Source organism: Anomaloglossus baeobatrachus, unplaced genomic scaffold (genome assembly GCF_048569485.1).
Source record: "Anomaloglossus baeobatrachus isolate aAnoBae1 unplaced genomic scaffold, aAnoBae1.hap1 Scaffold_3344, whole genome shotgun sequence".
NCBI classification, from domain to species: domain Eukaryota; kingdom Metazoa; phylum Chordata; class Amphibia; order Anura; family Aromobatidae; genus Anomaloglossus; species Anomaloglossus baeobatrachus.
This window is the reverse complement of record NW_027442722.1, coordinates 58,595-78,266: the sequence shown is the minus strand read 5'-3', so window position 1 is coordinate 78,266 and position 19,672 is coordinate 58,595. Positions and strand designations below refer to the sequence as shown.

Here is a 19,672-nt window from a genome sequence, read left to right as displayed (position 1 = left end):
GCGTCCCGTGTGTGGCGGGGGGCCGGGGTCTGAGCGGCCCGTGTCTGGCGGGGGCCGGGATCTGAGCGGCCCGTGTCTGGCGGGGGCCGGGGTCTGAGCGGCCCGTGTCTGGCGGGGGCCGGGGTCTGAGCGGCCCGTGTCTGGCGGGGTCCGGGGTCTGAGCGGCCCGTGTCTGGCGGGGGCCGGGGTCTGAGCGGCCCGCGTGTGGCGGGGTCCGGGGTCTGAGCGGCCCGCGTGTGGCGGGGTCCGGGGTCTGAGCGGCCCGCGTGTGGCGGGGTCCGGGGTCTGAGCGGCCCGCGTGTGGCGGGGGTCCGGGGGTCTGAGCGGCCCGCGTGTGGCGGGGTCCGGGGTCTGAGCGGCCCGCGTGTGGCGGGGTCCGGGGTCTGAGCGGCCCGCGTGTGGCGGGGTCCGGGGTCTGAGCGGCCCGCGTGTGGCGGGGTCCGGGGTCTGAGCGGCCCGCGTGTGGCGGGGTCCGGGGTCTGAGCGGCCCGCGTGTGGCGGGGTCCGGGGTCTGAGCGGCCCGCGTGTGGCGGGGTCCGGGGTCTGAGCGTCCCGCGTGTGGCGGGGTCCGGGGTCTGAGCGTCCCGCGTGTGGCGGGGTCCGGGGTCCTGAGCGTCCCGCGTGTGGCGGGGTCCGGGGTCTGAGCGTCCCGCGTGTGGCGGGGTCCGGGGTCTGAGCGTCCCGCGTGTGGCGGGGTCCGGGGTCTGAGCGTCCCGCGTGTGGCGGGGGCCGGGGTCTGAGCGTCCCGCGTGTGGCGGGGGCCGGGGTCTGAGCGTCCCGCGTGTGGCGGGGGCCGGGGTCTGAGCGTCCCGCGTGTGGGCGGGGGCCGGGGTCTGAGCGTCCCGCGTGTGGCGGGGCGGGCCGGGGTCGGAGCCAGGGCTGTGGAGTCGGAGTCGTGGAGTCGGAGTCGGAGCTCATTTTGGTGGAGTCGGAGTCGGAGTTGGAGTCGGTATAAAATGCACCGACTCCGACTCCTAAAATATATAATAAATTGGGGACAGGAGTGCAATGCAGAATGCTGAATATTTTACTAAATAATAACATTTAGTATAATGCTTATATTTAAGTGAAACATTTATTGTAGTACAATGTGAACATCAGACATTTAATTGTTTTTATGATACAATAATCAAGATATTTGGATAGAACATAAAATATTTATTGGAATACAACTTTAGAACACAAAAAACTAATAAATTGTAAATATGTAATATATATATATATATATATATATATATATATATATATATATATATATATACACACAGTGTATATACACACACAAGATATATATGTAATCTACTGTATATTACATAGTGTATTACATATTTACAATTTATTACAGTTTTTTGTGTTCTAAAGTTGTATCCAATAAATATATTTTATGTTCTATCCAAATATCTTGATTATCGTATCATAAAAATTATTAAATGTCTGATGTTCACATACACATATTCATGTACTACAATAAATTTTTCACCTAACTATAAGCAATATATGTAGGAGTCGGAGGTCGGAGCCGTAGTCGGAGTCGGTGCAAGAGAATTTGAGGAGTCGGAGTCGAAGGTTTGGCTTACCGACTCCACAGCCCTGATCGGAGCGTCCCGTGTCTGGCATGTTGTGGGGATATTGGAGGGTCTCTGGGGGCTTCGTTTGTCCCCCTGTTTCCTGCAGTGATTGCGGGCCCTCAGATTTGGGGACTCATTGGCATCAGAGCTAATAGCCGTCCTGTGCGCTCTTTGTCCTCGGCCTCTTCACGCTGATTGTCTGCAGCTGATTGTCTGCAGCTGATTGTCTGCAGCTGATTGTCTGCAGCTGATTGTCTGCAGCTGATTGTCTGCAGCTGATTGTCTGCAGCTGATTGTCTGCAGCTGATTGTCTGCAGCTGATTGTCTGCAGCTGTGTGGTGACTCCAGTAAGTGGGGGGATCTGCCCGGCAGCAGGACGGGGCTTCCTGCGGGGGCCGTGCCTCTTTTCCATCCCACCCTCCTCAGCCGCACCTCTGGCGGTGTCTCTCTCCGCGGCCTCCATGTGTTGCAGAGCATTATGGGATATTACCTTAAAGGGGTTGTTCCTTTAAACAACATAGATCACAGCTTTGGGATGGGTGATCGGTGTGACTTGCTGCGGCCCCTAAGTGATGGAGCTGTACTGAGCATGTGCGGCTTCTGCTCTGTGTTCTCGGCAGCAGTGGTGGTCGCTTTCTGCCTCTCCACATACGGGGGCTTCAGTTCTCCCACTCTTGGGATTGTTATGGTTCTCCCTAGCCGCCCTGTTATTTGTAGTCTGCCTGCCCACTCTGCCGGCGGCCTCCACGCGCTGGGCCTCTGCCGGCGGCCTCCACGCGCTGGGCCTCTGCCGGCGGCCTCCACGCGCTGGGCCTCTGCCAGCGGCCTCTGCCGGCGGCCTCCACGCGCTGGGCCTCTGCCGGGCGGCCTCCACGCGCTGGGCCTCTGCCGGCGGCCTCCACGCGCTGGGCCTCTGCCGGCGGCCTCCACGCGCTGGGCCTCTGCCGGCGGCCTCCACGCGCTGGGCCTCTGCCGGCGGCCTCCACGCGCTGGGCCTCTGCCTCAGGCCGCTATTACTTGTGACGGTTTTTAGCTATTTCCTCTGGCGTGTTTTTTCCTGTGCACCATCTGGCGGTCGCACATAGACGCTGCCTGTAATCCCCCGATCTCTGGGATGGGATTGGCGCTGTCACTTTAGCGCTGCGCCCCTTCACTCTTGCATTGCCGTTGCCTCCGCAGGTCGCGTGCGTGTCATGGCCGGCTCCTCCGAGAGTGAAGATGACGCTTTCATGGCCATTGACGGAGAGGACGCAGTAGACGGGACGATGGAGCAGGACGAGGAGGCCACACACCGGCGGTCCATGTGCGAGCTGCCGGAGGAGGTGCTGGAGTACATCCTGTCCTTCCTGTCCCCCTACCAGGAGCACAAGACGGCCGCCCTGGTGTGCAAGCAGTGGTACCGGCTGATCAAGGGTAAGACGCCACCGCCTGCCCGACCGCCGCTCTGCATCATGGGGGGACTGGGGCGTTCACCCCCGGCCTGATCAGGGGAGAGAATATGGGGGCTCTGCTGCGGCGACCCCTCCAATCTGTGTCCTCTCCAGGTGGGTGTGCGCCCCCCCCCGATCTGTGGCCTCTCCAGGTGGGTGTGCGGCCCCCCCCGATCTGTGGCCTCTCCAGGTGGGTGTGCGGCCCCCCCCCGATCTGTGGCCTCTCCAGGTGGGTGGGCGACCCCTCCAATCTGTGTCCTCTCCAGGTGGGTGTGCGGCCCCCCCCGATCTGTGGCCTCTCCAGGTGGGTGGGCGACCCCTCCAATCTGTGTCCTCTCCAGGTGGGTGTGCGGCCCCCCCCCGATCTGTGGCCTCTCCAGGTGGGTGTGCGGCCCCCCCCGATCTGTGGCCTCTCCAGGTGGGTGTGCGGGCCCCCCCCGATCTGTGGCCTCTCCAGGTGGGTGGGCGACCCCTCCAATCTGTGTCCTCTCCAGGTGGGTGTGCGGCCCCCTCCAATCTGTGTCCTCTCCAGGTGGGTGTGCGGCCCCCCCTGATCTGTGTCCTCTCCAGGTGGGTGGGCGACCCCTCCAATCTGTGTCCTCTCCAGGTGGGTGTGCGGCCCCCCTCCGATCTGTGGCCTCTCCAGGTGGGTGGGCGAACCCTCCAATCTGTGTCCTCTCCAGGTGGGTGTGCGCCCCCCCCCCCCAATCTGTGGCCTCTCCAGGTGGGTGGGCGGCCCCTCCGATCTGTGGCCTCTCCAGGTGGGTGGGCGAACCCTCCGATCTGTGGCCTCTCCAGGTGGGTGGCCTCTCCAGGTGGGTGGGCGGCCCCCCCCGATCTGTGGCCTCTCCAGGTGGTGGGCGGCCCCTCCGATCTGTGGCCTCTCCAGGTGGGTGGGCGGCCCCCCCCCGATCTGTGGCCTCTTTAGGTGGGTGGGCGGCCCCCCCGATCTGTGGCCCTTGGCGGCTTGTATGTGGTCTGTTACCATGGAGACGCACGGCTCAGCAGAGGAGCTGGGGGCACATATCAGACGGGTTACTCGGTGCAGACGTCAGTCTTTCCTTCCTCTTCTCTGCTGGACGCTTTGGCACAATCGGAGGACATGATGCAGAAGTCTACACACCCTCAGTGTCTGGCGGCCTCCTGCAGATGGGTGTGTCTTGTGATCCGGCCTCGTCACCGTCTATAGTGGGTGACATGAATATTCCCCTCTTTCTGCTCCGTCCAGACACCGCGTCCTATGTTCTCCTTCTCCTGGGCTTCTCCGGACCACGGCTGCGATCTCCCACCCCCCATCAGCAGCAGAAGCCCCCGGGTGCCCTTATGTAGCCTGTAATGAGGGGCCGTGTGTGTGGGAGGCTGGGGGCTGGGGTTGTGCTGGTGTATACAGTGTATATATATATATATATATTTGTTGCTTCCTCTGCCCCCAGGCGTCGCTCACCAGTGCTATCACGGGTTCATTAAGGCCGTCCATGATGGGAATATCCAGTGGGAGAGCCGCACCTATCCGTACCCCGGGACCCCGATAACTCAGCGCTTCTCGCACAGTGAGTATAGTGTCGGCAGGAAACATCGCAGAGCTGCGGGGGTTAACAATGAAATGGGGCTGGGGGCGACCCTACTCTTAAAGAGACCTCTCAGCCATCTGACCAGTCATCAGCCCATACGAGCGCTGCCAGCAGTGAAGGTCTCCGGGAGCCCAGGCGGGGGGGCGGGTGTCTGGGAGCCCTGACGGGGGGCGGGTGTCTGGGAGCCCTGACGGGGGGCGGTGTCTGGGAGCCCTGACGGGGGGCGGGTGTCTGGGAGCCCTGACGGGGGGCGGGTGTCTGGGAGCCCTGACGGGGGGCGGGTGTCTGGGAGCCCTGACGGGGGGCGGGTGTCTGGGAGCCCTGACGGGGGGCGGGTGTCTGGGAGCCCTGACGGGGGGCGGGTGTCTGGGAGCCCTGACGGGGGGCGGGTGTCTGGGAGCCCTGACGGGGGGCGGGTGTCTGGGAGCCCTGACGGGGGGCGGGTGTCTGGGAGCCCTGACGGGGGGCGGGTGTCTGGGAGCCCTGACGGGGGGCGGGTGTCTGGGAGCCCTGACGGGGGGCGGGGTGTCTGGGAGCCCTGACGGGGGGCGGGTGTCTGGGAGCCCTGACGGGGGGCGGGTGTCTGGGAGCCCTGACGGGGGGCGGGTGTCTGGGAGCCCTGACGGGGGCGGGTGTCTGGGAGCCCTGACGGGGGGCGGGTGTCTGGGAGCCCTGACGGGGGGCGGGTGTCTGGGAGCCCTGACGGGGGGCGGGTGTCTGGGAGCCCTGACGGGGGGCGGGTGTCTGGGAGCCCTGACGGGGGGCGGGTGTCTGGGAGCCCTGACGGGGGCGGGTGTCTGGAGCCCTGACGGGGGGCGGGTGTCTGGGAGCCCTGACGGGGGGCGGGTGTCTGGGAGCCCTGACGGGGGGGCGGGTGTCTGGGAGCCCTGACGGGGGGGCGGTGTCTGGGAGCCCTGACGGGGGGCGGGTGTCTGGGAGCCCTGACGGGGGGCGGGTGTCTGGGAGCCCTGACGGGGGGCGGGTGTCTGGGAGCCCTGACGGGGGGCGGGTGTCTGGGAGCCCTGACGGGGGGCGGGTGTCTGGGAGCCCTGACGGGGGCGGGGTGTCTGGGAGCCCTGACGGGGGGCGGGTGTCTGGGAGCCCTGACGGGGGGCGGGTGTCTGGGAGCCCTGACGGGGGGCGGGTGTCTGGGAGCCCTGACGGGGGGCGGGTGTCTGGGAGCCCTGACGGGGGGCGGGTGTCTGGGAGCCCTGACGGGGGGCGGGTGTCTGGGAGCCCTGACGGGGGGCGGGTGTCTGGGAGCCCTGACGGGGGGCGGGTGTCTGGGAGCCCTGACGGGGGGCGGGTGTCTGGGAGCCCTGACGGGGGGCGGGTGTCTGGGAGCCCTGACGGGGGGCGGGTGTCTGGGAGCCCTGACGGGGGGCGGGTGTCTGGGAGCCCTGACGGGGGGCGGGTGTCTGGGAGCCCTGACGGGGGGCGGGTGTCTGGGAGCCCTGACGGGGGGCGGGTGTCTGGGAGCCCTGACGGGGGGCGGGTGTCTGGGAGCCCTGACGGGGGGCGGGTGTCTGGGAGCCCTGACGGGGGGCGGGTGTCTGGGAGCCCTGACGGGGGGCGGGTGTCTGGGAGCCCTGACGGGGGGCGGGTGTCTGGGAGCCCTGACGGGGGGCGGGTGTCTGGGAGCCCTGACGGGGGGCGGGTGTCTGGGAGCCCTGACGGGGGGCGGGTGTCTGGGAGCCCTGACGGGGGGCGGGTGTCTGGGAGCCCTGACGGGGGGCGGGTGTCTGGGAGCCCTGACGGGGGGCGGGTGTCTGGGAGCCCTGACGGGGGGCGGGTGTCTGGGAGCCCTGACGGGGGGCGGGTGTCTGGGAGCCCTGACGGGGGGCGGGTGTCTGGGAGCCCTGACGGGGGGCGGGTGTCTGGGAGCCCTGACGGGGGGCGGGTGTCTGGGAGCCCTGACGGGGGGCGGGTGTCTGGGAGCCCTGACGGGGGGCGGGTGTCTGGGAGCCCTGACGGGGGGCGGGTGTCCGGGAGCCCTGACGGGGGGCGGGTGTCCGGGAGCCCTGACGGGGGGCGGGTGTCCGGGAGCCCTGACGGGGGGCGGGTGTCCGGGAGCCCTGACGGGGGGCGGGTGTCCGGGAGCCCTGACGGGGGGCGGGTGTCCGGGAGCCCTGACGGGGGGCGGGTGTCCGGGAGCCCTGACGGGGGGCGGGTGTCCGGGAGCCCTGACGGGGGGCGGGTGTCCGGGAGCCCTGACGGGGGGCGGGTGTCCGGGAGCCCTGACGGGGGGCGGGTGTCCGGGAGCCCTGACGGGGGGCGGGTGTCCGGGAGCCCTGACGGGGGGCGGGTGTCCGGGAGCCCTGACGGGGGGCGGGTGTCCGGGAGCCCTGACGGGGGGCGGGTGTCCGGGAGCCCTGACGGGGGGCGGGTGTCCGGGAGCCCTGACGGGGGGCGGGTGTCCGGGAGCCCTGACGGGGGGCGGGTGTCCGGGAGCCCTGACGGGGGGCGGGTGTCCGGGAGCCCTGACGGGGGGCGGGTGTCCGGGAGCCCTGACGGGGGGCGGGTGTCCGGGAGCCCTGACGGGGGGCGGGTGTCCGGGAGCCCTGACGGGGGGCGGGTGTCCGGGAGCCCTGACGGGGGGCGGGTGTCCGGGAGCCCTGACGGGGGGCGGGTGTCCGGGAGCCCTGACGGGGGGCGGGTGTCCGGGAGCCCTGACGGGGGGCGGGTGTCCGGGAGCCCTGACGGGGGGCGGGTGTCCGGGAGCCCTGACGGGGGGCGGGTGTCTGGGAGCCCTGACGGGGGGCGGGTGTCTGGGAGCCCTGACGGGGGGCGGGTGTCTGGGAGCCCTGACGGGGGCGGGTGTCTGGGAGCCCTGACGGGGGGCGGGTGTCTGGGAGCCCTGACGGGGGGCGGGTGTCTGGGAGCCCTGACGGGGGGCGGGTGTCTGGGAGCCCTGACGGGGGGCGGGTGTCTGGGAGCCCTGACGGGGGGCGGGTGTCTGGGAGCCCTGACGGGGGGCGGGTGTCTGGGAGCCCTGACGGGGGGCGGGTGTCTGGGAGCCCTGACGGGGGGCGGGTGTCTGGGAGCCCTGACGGGGGGCGGGTGTCTGGGAGCCCTGACGGGGGGCGGGTGTCTGGGAGCCCTGACGGGGGGCGGGTGTCTGGGAGCCCTGACGGGGGGCGGGTGTCTGGGAGCCCTGACGGGGGGCGGGTGTCTGGGAGCCCTGACGGGGGGCGGGTGTCTGGGAGCCCTGACGGGGGGCGGGTGTCTGGGAGCCCTGACGGGGGGCGGGTGTCTGGGAGCCCTGACGGGGGGCGGGTGTCTGGGAGCCCTGACGGGGGGCGGGTGTCTGGGAGCCCTGACGGGGGGCGGGTGTCTGGGAGCCCTGACGGGGGGCGGGTGTCTGGGAGCCCTGACGGGGGGCGGGTGTCTGGGAGCCCTGACGGGGGGCGGGTGTCTGGGAGCCCTGACGGGGGGCGGGTGTCTGGGAGCCCTGACGGGGGGCGGGTGTCTGGGAGCCCTGACGGGGGGCGGGTGTCTGGGAGCCCTGACGGGGGGCGGGTGTCTGGGAGCCCTGACGGGGGGCGGGTGTCTGGGAGCCCTGACGGGGGGCGGGTGTCTGGGAGCCCTGACGGGGGGCGGGTGTCTGGGAGCCCTGACGGGGGGCGGGTGTCTGGGAGCCCTGACGGGGGGCGGGTGTCTGGGAGCCCTGACGGGGGGCGGGTGTCTGGGAGCCCTGACGGGGGGCGGGTGTCTGGGAGCCCTGACGGGGGGCGGGTGTCTGGGAGCCCTGACGGGGGGCGGGTGTCTGGGAGCCCTGACGGGGGGCGGGTGTCTGGGAGCCCTGACGGGGGGCGGGTGTCTGGGAGCCCTGACGGGGGGCGGGTGTCCGGGAGCCCTGACGGGGGGCGGGTGTCCGGGAGCCCTGACGGGGGGCGGGTGTCCGGGAGCCCTGACGGGGGGCGGGTGTCCGGGAGCCCTGACGGGGGGCGGGTGTCCGGGAGCCCTGACGGGGGGCGGGTGTCCGGGAGCCCTGACGGGGGGCGGGTGTCCGGGAGCCCTGGCGGGGGGCGGGTGTCCGGGAGCCCTGGCGGGGGGCGGGTGTCCGGGAGCCCTGGCGGGGGGCGGGTGTCCGGGAGCCCTGGCGGGGGGCGGGTGTCCGGCACCCCTGGCGGGGGGCGGGTGTCCGGCACCCCTGGCGGGGGGCGGGTGTCCGGGAGCCCTGGCGGGGGGCGGGTCTCCGGTTGTTACGGAGGAGTTAGTCGGCCTCGGTACTGGATGATGGGGGTTCTCCTGCTCTTTCTCCACTTATGAGCTTTTTCCCCAGGTGCTTGTTACTACGATTCCAACCAGTCCATGTACGTGTTCGGCGGCTGCACCCAGAGCAGCTGTAATGCGGCCTTCAATGACCTGTGGCGGCTGGACCTGAACAGCAAAGAATGGATCCGTCCTCTGGCGTCAGGTGGGTGCCGTGCGGCTCTGTGGGGGGATGATCTGTGAGTGAGGGGATGCTCCGGACTGTAGGGACGGACCCCCGGACCCTCCTCAGTCTCTGGGGTTGGGATGACATGGTCTGTGATTCCCAGCGCTACCCGAGAAATTCACTGCGGAGAGGTCTCCCCGGAGCCGGGTGGAGGCTTGCGCCCCGGAGCCGGGTGGAGGCTTGCGCCCCGGAGCCGGGTGGAGGCTTGCGCCCCGGAGCCGGGTGGTGGCTTGCGCCCCGGGGCCGCGTCGTGTAACGTGCACGCTGCGGATGTGGCATGGATCAGGACAATGGCGTCCAGCGCATTCTGACCTCCGATCCCAAACCTCAGGAGGATGTCCATGTTTCCACCTCGCACCACATAAGGATTTATTTCCTGTGTCTCCGCACATTAGATGGTGAATGGCGAAACATAAACCCTGCAAATCCCCCAAAACCCAAGTCTGATGTCGGGAGGAGGAATCTTGAAGATGGCGCTGTGCGGCGGGGGGGGGGTATCGCAGACGTGGCATTGTGCCGCGGGGGGGGGATCGCAGATGTGGCATTGTGCGGCGGGGGGGATCGCAGACGTGGCATTGTGCCGCGGGGGGGGGATCGCAGACGTGGCATTGTGCGGCGGGGGGGGGGATCGCAGACGTGGCATTGTGCGGGGGGTCGCAGATGTGGCATTGTGCGGCGGGGGGGGATCGCAGACGTGGCATTGTGCGGGGGGTCGCAGATGTGGCATTGTGCGGCGGGGGGGATCGCAGACGTGGCATTGTACGGCGGGGGGGGATCGCAGACGTGGCATTGTGCGGCGGGGGGGGGATCGCAGATGTGGCATTGTGCGGCGGGGGGGATCGCAGACGTGGCATTGTGCGGGGGGTCGCAGATGTGGCATTGTGCGGCGGGGGGGGATCGCAGACGTGGCATTGTACGGCGGGGGGGGGATCGCAGACGTGGCATTGTGCGGCGGGGGGGGGGATCGCAGACGTGGCATTGTGCGGGGGGTCGCAGATGTGGCATTGTGCGGCGGGGGGGATCGCAGACGTGGCATTGTGCGGCGGGGGGGATCGCAGACGTGGCATTGTGCGGGGGGGTCGCAGATGTGGCATTGTGCGGCGGGGGGGGATCGCAGACGTGGCATTGTACGGCGGGGGGGGGATCGCAGATGTGGCATTGTGCGGCGGGGGGGATCGCAGACGTGGCGCCTCCTCACCGCGGCATCTTGTGTTTTCCAGGTTCCTATCCATCCCCCAAGGCCGGGGCCACACTGGTGGTGTACAAGGAGCTGCTGGTTCTGTTCGGGGGGTGGACGCGGCCGAGCCCCTACCCCTTACATCAGCCCGAGCGCTTCTTTGATGAGATCCATACGTACTCCCCATCTAAGAACTGGTGAGCTGTGCCCCTGCTGGTCGGGGAGGAGACCCCCGTGTGACGCACACGCTGCCAGCCGGAGCTGCGTCCTCGGGGGGTCACATTGGCCTCCATCGTCTCGGCAGAGCAATCGGTACAATATTGTAATAACCACATGTCGTCTTTCCAGGTGGAACTGCATCGTGACCACCCACGGCCCCCCGCCCATGGCCGGCCACTCGTCCTGTGTGATCGGGGACAAGATGATCGTTTTCGGGGGATCTCTAGGCTCTCGACAAATGTAAGATGGCTGTTAATATATTCTCCTTTGATGCTGAGGTGCGGCCACGGCTTTCACCACAGTAAACGGGCGCGATCCGTGTACATGAAGGGCTAAATACCAGCGCCTGATGAGCGCATATAGGGAATGTCACCCCCGACCGCGGCACGGTGGACTTCTAGGTGAGTGGTGTTATATGGAACGATCACCTCTATACGAGATGACATCGGCCCACTATAGGCTGCGGCACCACGTTTAGCCGCGGAGACTGTAGCGACATGGGGAGTGGTACCACGTCCTGCCACGAAGAGTGTGGTGACACGGGGAGTGGTACCACGTCCAGCGGTGAGGACTGTGCCGATAGTGGGACTGGTACCACATCCAGCGGTGAGGACTGTGCCGATAGTGGGAGTGGTACCACGTCCAGAAGTGAGGACTGTGGTGACACGGGGAGTAGTACCACGTCCAGCGGTGAGGACTGTGGTGACACGGGGAGCGGTACCACGTTCAGTTGCGGGGACTGGCGACACGGGGAGCGGTACCACGTCCAGTTGCAGGGACTGGCGACACGGGGAGCGGTACCACGTCCAGTTGCGGGGACTGTGGCGATAGTGGGAGTGGTACCACGTCCAGTTGCGGGGACTGGTGACACGGGGAGCGGTACCACGTCCTGCTGCAGGGACTATGGTGACACGGGGAGCTTCCTCAATGGCGTCCCGTGCGTCCATTTAGGACCTTCTTACTGCCAGCTTTGTCCTCATATACCACATTGTGTGTCGGCTCTCATCCTCCCACTCGGGGTGGTCTTGCTGGCGCTGGCCCCACGTCTGCCACGGCACGTACCGCAGTATAATTATTTCCACATTCAGTAAATCACTTCTCTGGGTGCACGTGCCGCAGCGGGAGGGGGTCCGGCTGTTCTCCGGGGACGTCCTCTCCGTTGAGGAGGAGGTCACAGTAAGGCGGTGTTCACACTGATGAAGCACGTGGCGCGGAGTCTCGTCACCTGCGCGTCCCCTTCAGTAATGGAGCCTGTGTCCAGGAGGACACTCATTGGAGGGAGTAGACCGCTCGTGGCCCTGACGTGTCCAGTGAGGCACACGTGGGCACTCCTTTCTGTTGTGAGTCCCTCATTTTTTTGCTGGACACAACTGAGTAGTCGACTCCAAAGGACACGGCCAGAAAGTGTTCAGCCATTCATCCACGGACGCGTCTAATCCACCTGACAATGGGAGTGACGTGGCCCTCACGCCGAGCTCTGTGCTAACGTGACCATGGCCTGAGACCTGTCCTATTCCTCCTCCAGGAGCAGCGACGTCTGGGTGCTCGATATGGAGCAGTGGTCGTGGTCCAAGCCAAACCTCTCCAGTCCCAGCCCGCACCCCCGCGGAGGCCAGTCCCAGGTACGCTCGGGCCCGGCGGGCCCCTTCCCTCATATTGGAGAATGTGGGATGATAATGTCCGTCCTTCCCTCCTAGATCGTCATCGACCATGAGACCATCCTGATCCTGGGCGGCTGCGGAGGACCCAACGCTGTGAGTGTCGGTGCACCGCGTGTGTGTATTATTATATGGATATACTCTACCCACAAATAGTAATTACTTCAAAGTTTAATATCTACTCAACAAACACCAAAAAGAAGGGGGGATTGTGTCTGATAAATACCCTGAGCTGTACCCTGTTTGCCCCCCACCCATCACCGCAGCTATGGTGCACCCAGGGCTCGAGTGGTGCCCCCGTTCCCCCGCGGCCGCCCTCTTGTCACACCCCATAGTTAGGTCAATAGTGATAACATCTGCGTTCCCTTCATACAAGCTGAATGTATATACTATTGTATGTCAGGGTCTGCCCCCCCCCCCCAGACCCCCGAATGCACTACACGTACCAGATACGGTCCATGCCATACGAGGGTCTACCACGTGAGCAGCCCCGGGGGGTTTACATTGTAACTGACCCTACTGGTTCCCCCAGCGTAGCACCACTTTGGAAGGCTGCACCCCGCTCATTGTATATTTGCCACTCCCAAAAGAACTTAACAAAAAAATGGGAAAACATAACAAGGTATGAATACTTTTTCAAGGCACGATACTTGTGTGTATCTATTCCCCGGCTCTGTGTGTATACACAGCGGATGAAATAAGTATTGAACACTTCACCAATTTTCTAAGTAAATCTATTTCTAGAACTAGTATTGACAAGAATTTGTCACCAGATGTCGGTAACAACCCATCCAATCCACACAGGCAGATAAATCACCAAAAATGATGTGTAATAATGAGAAATGCCACAGGGGAAAGTATTGAGCACATGAAGTAAGAGAGGAGCAAAAAACCCTGGAAAGTCCTGACACCCGCTGAAATCTATCAGTAATTAGAAAGCAATCCTGCCAATGAGAAACATAGCAACTGATGCCGATAAAAAGCTCTCATTACCAACGTGCCACACAAGAAACAGCTCATGATGGGTAAAACCAGTGAGCTGCTTCAAGAACTTCACAACCTTATTGTTGCAAGATATACTGATGGCATTGGTTACAGGAGAATTTCTAAACTATTGGAGGCTCCACTGACTGTCCATACTGTATACTAGTGTACATAATCCGGAAGTGGAGAGAACATGATTTCACCATAAACCGGCCATGACCAGGTGCTGCCCGCAAAAATTCACACAGGAGGGAAAAGAATTATCAAAGAGCCGGGCACATGAAACCAAAACTGAACTATTTGGAGGTCATAATACACACCATGTTTGGAGACCAAAAGGCAAATCACCCAACACCAGTGCAGTGTGGAGGTGGGATCACCATGGTGTGCGGTTGTGTTTCAGCAGATGTCACTGGCAAACCTCATATAATTAAAGGATGAATGTACAAATGTACTGAGACATTCCTGATCTATTGCCACAGATTTCAGCAACACAATGACCCCAAACACACGGCCGAGGAAAGGAAATAAATCTGCTGGAATGGTTGAGCCGATCACCGGAGCTAAATGTGGTGAGTGAAGTGCGGAAGAATGGGCAAAAATCCCCCTGAGCAATGCAGGCGACTAGTGTCTCCATACAGGATGTGAGGAGTGTGTGCGGAAGAATGGGCCAAAATCCACCTGAGCAATGCAGGTGACTAGTGTCTCCATACAGGATGTGAGGAGTGTGTGCAGAAGAATGGACCAAAATCCACCTGAGCAATGCAGGCGACTAGTGTCTCCATACAGGATGTGAGGAGTGTGTGCGGAAGAATGGACCAAAATCCACCTGAGCAATGTAGGGGACCAGTGTCTCCATACAGGATGTGAGGAGTGTGTGCGGAAGAATGGACCAAAATCCACCTGAGCAATGCAGGTGACTAGTGTCTCCATACAGGATGTGAGGAGTGTGTGCGGAAGAATGGACCAAAATCCACCTGAGCAATGCAGGTGACCAGTGTCTCCATACAGGATGTGAGGAGTGTGTGCGGAAGAATGGGCCAAAATCCACCTGAGCAATGCAGGTGACTAGTGTCTCCATACAGGATGTGAGGAGTGTGTGTGGAAGAAAAGGCCAAAATCCACCTGAGCAATGCAGGTGACTAGTGTCTCCATACAGGATGTGAGGAGTGTGTGCAGAAGAATGGGCCAAAATCCACCTGAGCAATGCAGGGACTAGTGTCTCCATACAGGATGTGAGGAGTGTGTGCGGAAGAATGGGCCAAAATCCACCTGAGCAATGCAGGCGACTAGTGTCTCCATACAGGATGTGAGGAGTGTGTGCGGAAGAATGGGCCAAAATCCACCTGAGCAATGCAGGCGACTAGTGTCTCCATACAGGATGTGAGGAGTGTGTGCGGAAGAATGGTCCAAAATCCACCTGAGCAATGCAGGCGACTAGTGTCTCCATACAGGATGTGAGGAGTGTGTGCGGAAGAATGGGCCAAAATCCACCTGAGCAATGCAGGTGACTATTGTCTCCATACAGGATGTGAGTAGTGTGTGCAGAAGAATGGACCAGAATCCACCTGAGCAATGCAGGTGACTATTGTCTCCATACAGGATGTGAGGAGTGTGTGCGGAAGAATGGACCAAAATCCACCTGAGCAATGCAGGTGACTAGTGTCTCCATACAGGACGTGAGGAGTGTGTGCGGAAGAATGGACCACAATCCACCTGAGCAATGCAGGCGACTAGTGTCTCCATACAGGATGTGAGGAGTGTGTGCGGAAGAATGGGCCAAAATCCACCTGAGCAATGCAGGTGACTAGTGTCTCCATACAGGATGTGAGGAGTGTGTGCAGAAGAATGGGCCAAAATCCACCTGAGCAATGCAGGTGACTAGTGTCTCCATACAGGATGTGAGGAGTGTGTGCGGAAGAATGGACCAAAATCCACCTGAGCAATGCAGGTGACTAGTGTCTCCATACAGGACGTGAGGAGTGTGTGCGGAAGAATGGGCCAAAATCCACCTGAGCAATGCAGGTGACTAGTGTCTCCATACAGGATGTGAGGAGTGTGTGCAGAAGAATGGGCCAAAATCCACCTGAGCAATGCAGGTGACTAGTTTCTCCATACAGGATGTGAGGAGTGTGTGCGGAAGAATGGGCCAAAATCCACCTGAGCAATGCAGGGACTAGTGTCTCCATACAGGATGTGAGGAGTGTGTGCGGAAGAATGGACCAAAATCCACCTGAGCAATGCAGGTGACCAGTGTGTCCATACAGGATGTGAGGAGTGTGTGCGGAAGAATGGGCCAAAATCCACCTGAGCAATGCAGGTGACTAGTGTCTCCATACAGGATGTGAGGAGTGTGTGCGGAAGAATGGGCCAAAATCCACCTGAGCAATGCAGGCGACTAGTGTGTCCATACAGGATGTGAGGAGTGTGTGCGGAAGAATGGGCCAAAATCCACCTGAGCAATGCAGGCGACTAGTGTCTCCATACAGGATGTGAGGAGTGTGTGCGGAAGAATGGCCAAAATCCACCTGAGCAATGCAGGTGACTAGTGTCTCCATACAGGATGTGAGGAGTGTGTGCGGAAGAATGGGCCAAAATCCACCTGAGCAATGCAGGGACTAGTGTCTCTATACAGGATGTGAGGAGTGTGTGCAGAAGAATGGGCCAAAATCCACCTGAGCAATGCAGGTGACTAGTGTCTCCATACAGGATGTGAGGAGTGTGTGCAGAAGAATGGGCCAAAATCCACCTGAGCAATGCAGGTGACTAGTGTCTCCATACAGGATGTGAGGAGTGTGTGCGGAAGAATGGACCAAAATCCACCTGAGCAATGCAGGTGACTAGTGTCTCCATACAGGACGTGAGGAGTGTGTGCGGAAGAATGGACCACAATCCACCTGAGCAATGCAGGCGACTAGTGTCTCCATACAGGATGTGAGGAGTGTGTGCGGAAGAATGGGCCAAAATCCACCTGAGCAATGCAGGTGACTAGTGTCTCCATACAGGATGTGAGGAGTGTGTGCAGAAGAATGGGCCAAAATCCACCTGAGCAATGCAGGTGACTAGTTTCTCCATACAGGATGTGAGGAGTGTGTGCGGAAGAATGGGCCAAAATCCACCTGAGCAATGCAGGGACTAGTGTCTCCATACAGGATGTGAGGAGTGTGTGCGGAAGAATGGACCAAAATCCACCTGAGCAATGCAGGTGACCAGTGTGTCCATACAGGATGTGAGGAGTGTGTGCGGAAGAATGGGCCAAAATCCACCTGAGCAATGCAGGTGACTAGTGTCTCCATACAGGATGTGAGGAGTGTGTGCGGAAGAATGGCCCAAAATCCACCTGAGCAATGCAGGCGACTAGTGTGTCCATACAGGATGTGAGGAGTGTGTGCGGAAGAATGGGCCAAAATCCACCTGAGCAATGCAGGCGACTAGTGTCTCCATACAGGATGTGAGGAGTGTGTGCGGAAGAATGGCCAAAATCCACCTGAGCAATGCAGGTGACTAGTGTCTCCATACAGGATGTGAGGAGTGTGTGCGGAAGAATGGGCCAAAATCCACCTGAGCAATGCAGGGACTAGTGTCTCTATACAGGATGTGAGGAGTGTGTGCAGAAGAATGGGCCAAAATCCACCTGAGTAATGCAGGTGACCAGTGTCTCCATACAGGATGTGAGTGTGTGCAGAAGAATGGGCCAAAATCCACCTGAGCAATGCAGGGACTAGTGTCTCCATACAGGATGTGAGGAGTGTGTGCAGAAGAATGGGCCAAAATCCACCTGAGCAATGCAGGCGACTAGTGTCTCCATACAGGATGTGAGGAGTGTGTGCGGAAGAATGGGCCAAAATCCACCTGAGCAATGCAGGCGACTAGTGTCTCCATACAGGATGTGAGGAGTGTGCGTGGAAGAATGGGCCAAAATCCACCTGAGCAATGCAGGGACTAGTGTCTCCATACAGGATGTGAGGAGTGTGTGCGAAAGAATGGGCCAAAATCCACTTGAGCAATGCAGGCGACTAGTGTCTCCATACAGGATGTGAGGAGTGTGTGCGGAAGAATGGGCCAAAATCCATCTGAGCAATGCAGGGACTAGTGTCTCCATACAGGATGTGAGGAGTGTGTGCAGAAGAATGGGCCAAAATCCACCTGAGCAATGCAGGCGACTAGTGTCTCCATACAGGATGTGAGGAGTGTGTGCGGAAGAATGGGCCAAAATCCACCTGAGCAATGCAGGTGACCAGTGTCTCCATACAGGATGTGAGGAGTGTGTGCGGAAGAATGGGCCAAAATCCACCTGAGCAATGCAGGCGACTAGTGTCTCCATACAGGATGTGAGGAGTGTGTGCAGAAGAATGGGCCAAAATCCACCTGAGCAATGCAGGGACTAGTGTCTCCATACAGGATGTGAGGAGTGTGTGCGGAAGAATGGGCCAAAATCCACCTGAGCAATGCAGGCGACTAGTGTCTCCATACAGGATGTGAGGAGTGTGTGCAGAAGAATAGACCAAAATCCACCTGAGCAATGCAGGCGACTAGTGTCTCCATACAGGATGTGAGGAGTGTGTGCGGAAGAATGGACCAAAATCCACCTGAGCAATTCAGGTGACCAGTGTCTCCATACAGGATGTGAGGAGTGTGTGCGGGGGAATGGGCCAAAATCCACCTGAGCAATGCAGGCGACTAGTGTCTCCATACAGGATGTGAGGAGTGTGTGCGGAAGAATGGGCCAAAATCCACCTGAGCAATGCAGGCGACTAGTGTCTCCATACAGGATGTGAGGGGTGTGTGCGGAAGAATGGGCCAAAATCCACCTGAGCAATGCAGGCGACTGGTGTCTCCATACAGGATGTGAGGTGTGTGTGTGCGGAAGAATGGGCCAAAATCCACCTGAGCAATGCAGGCGACTAGTGTCTCCATACAGGATGTGAGGAGTGTGTGCGGAAGAGTGGACAAAATCCACCTGAGCAATGCAGGCGACTGGTGTCTCCATACAGGATGTGAGGTGTGTGTGTGCGGAAGAATGGGCCAAAATCCACCTGAGCAATGCAGGCGACTAGTGTCTCCATACAGGATGTGAGGAGTGTGTGTGCGGAGGAATGGACCAAAATCCACCTGAGCAATGCAGGCGACTAGTGTCTCCATACAGGATGTGAGGAGTGTGTGTGCGGAGGAATGGACCAAAATCCACCTGAGCAATGCAGGCGACTAGTGTCTCCATACAGGATGTGAGGAGTGTGTGCGGAAGAGTGGACAAAATCCACCTGAGCAATGCAGGCGACTGGTGTCTCCATACAGGATGTGAGGTGTGTGTGTGCGGAAGAATGGGCCAAAATCCACCTGAGCAATGCAGGCGACTAGTGTCTCCATACAGGATGTGAGGAGTGTGTGTGCGGAGGAATGGACCAAAATCCACCTGAGCAATGCAGGTGACTAGTGTCTCCATACAGGATGTGAGGAGTGTGTGCGGAAGAATGGGCCAAAATCCACCTGAGCAATGAAGGCGACTAGTGTCTCCATACAGGATGTGAGGAGTGTGTGTGGAAGAATGGGCCAAAATCCACCTGAGCAATGCAGAGACTTGTGTCTCCATACAGGATGTGAGGAGTGTGTGCAGAAGAATGGGCCAAAATCCACCTGAGCAATGCAGGTGACTAGTGTCTCCATACAGGATGTGAGGAGTGTGTGCGGAAGAATGGGCCAAAATCCACCTGAGCAATGCAGGCGACTAGTGTCTCCATACAGGATGTGAGGAGTGTGTGCGGAAGAATGGGCCAAAATCCACCTGAGCAATGAAGGCGACTAGTGTCTCCATACAGGATGTGAGGAGTGTGTGTGGAAGAATGGGCCAAAATCCACCTGAGCAATGCAGGTGACTAGTGTCTCCATACAGGATGTGAGGAGTGTGTGTGGAAGAATGGGCCAAAATCCACCTGAGCAATGAAGGCTACTAGTGTCTCCATACAGGATGTGAGGAGTGTGTGTGGAAGAATGGGCCAAAATCCACCTGAGCAATGAAGGCGACTAGTGTCTCCATACAGGATGTGAGGAGTGTGTGTGGAAGAATGGGCCAAAATCCACCTGAGCAATGCAGAGACTAGTGTCTCCATACAGGATGTGAGGAGTGTGTGCGGAAGAATGGGCCAAAATCCACCTGAGCAATGCAGGGACTAGTGTCTCCATACAGGATGTGAGGAGCGTGTGCGGAAGAATGGGCCAAAATCCACCTGAGCAATGCAGGCGACTAGTGTCTCCATACAGGATGTGAGGAGTGTATGCGGAAGAATGGGCCAAAATCCACCTGAGCAATGCAGGCGACTAGTGTCTCCATACAGGATGTGAGGAGAGTGTGCGGAAGAATGGGCCAAAATCCACCTGAGCAATGCAGGTGACTAGTGTCTCCATACAGGATGTGAGGAGTGTGTGTGCGGAAGAATGGGCCAAAATCCACCTGAGCAATGCAGGGACTAGTGTCTCCATACAGGATGTGAGGAGTGTGTGCGGAAGAATGGACCAAAATCCACCTGAGCAATGCAGGTGACCAGTGTCTCCATACAGGATGTGAGGAGTGTGTGCGGACGAATGGGCCAAAATCCACTTGAGCAATGCAGGTGACTAGTGTCTCCA

At 60.9% G+C, this 19,672-nt stretch overlaps 1 protein-coding gene across 1 annotated transcript in view; it reads left to right on the top strand.

Annotated features, from left to right (window-relative positions):
- Positions 1 to 2,743: 2,743 nt before the first annotated feature.
- Positions 2,744 to 19,672, top strand: part of FBXO42 (F-box protein 42) — a 67,198-nt gene continuing 50,269 nt past the window's right edge. Inside the window, exons 1-7 of the mRNA XM_075332465.1 lie at positions 2,744 to 2,981; positions 4,432 to 4,548; positions 8,855 to 8,989; positions 10,231 to 10,384; positions 10,536 to 10,646; positions 11,932 to 12,028; positions 12,104 to 12,160. Of these exons, the coding sequence (XP_075188580.1) occupies positions 2,762 to 2,981; positions 4,432 to 4,548; positions 8,855 to 8,989; positions 10,231 to 10,384; positions 10,536 to 10,646; positions 11,932 to 12,028; positions 12,104 to 12,160 (891 nt within the window). The 5' untranslated portion in view covers positions 2,744 to 2,761. The remainder of the gene's footprint in view (positions 2,982 to 4,431; positions 4,549 to 8,854; positions 8,990 to 10,230; positions 10,385 to 10,535; positions 10,647 to 11,931; positions 12,029 to 12,103; positions 12,161 to 19,672) is intronic.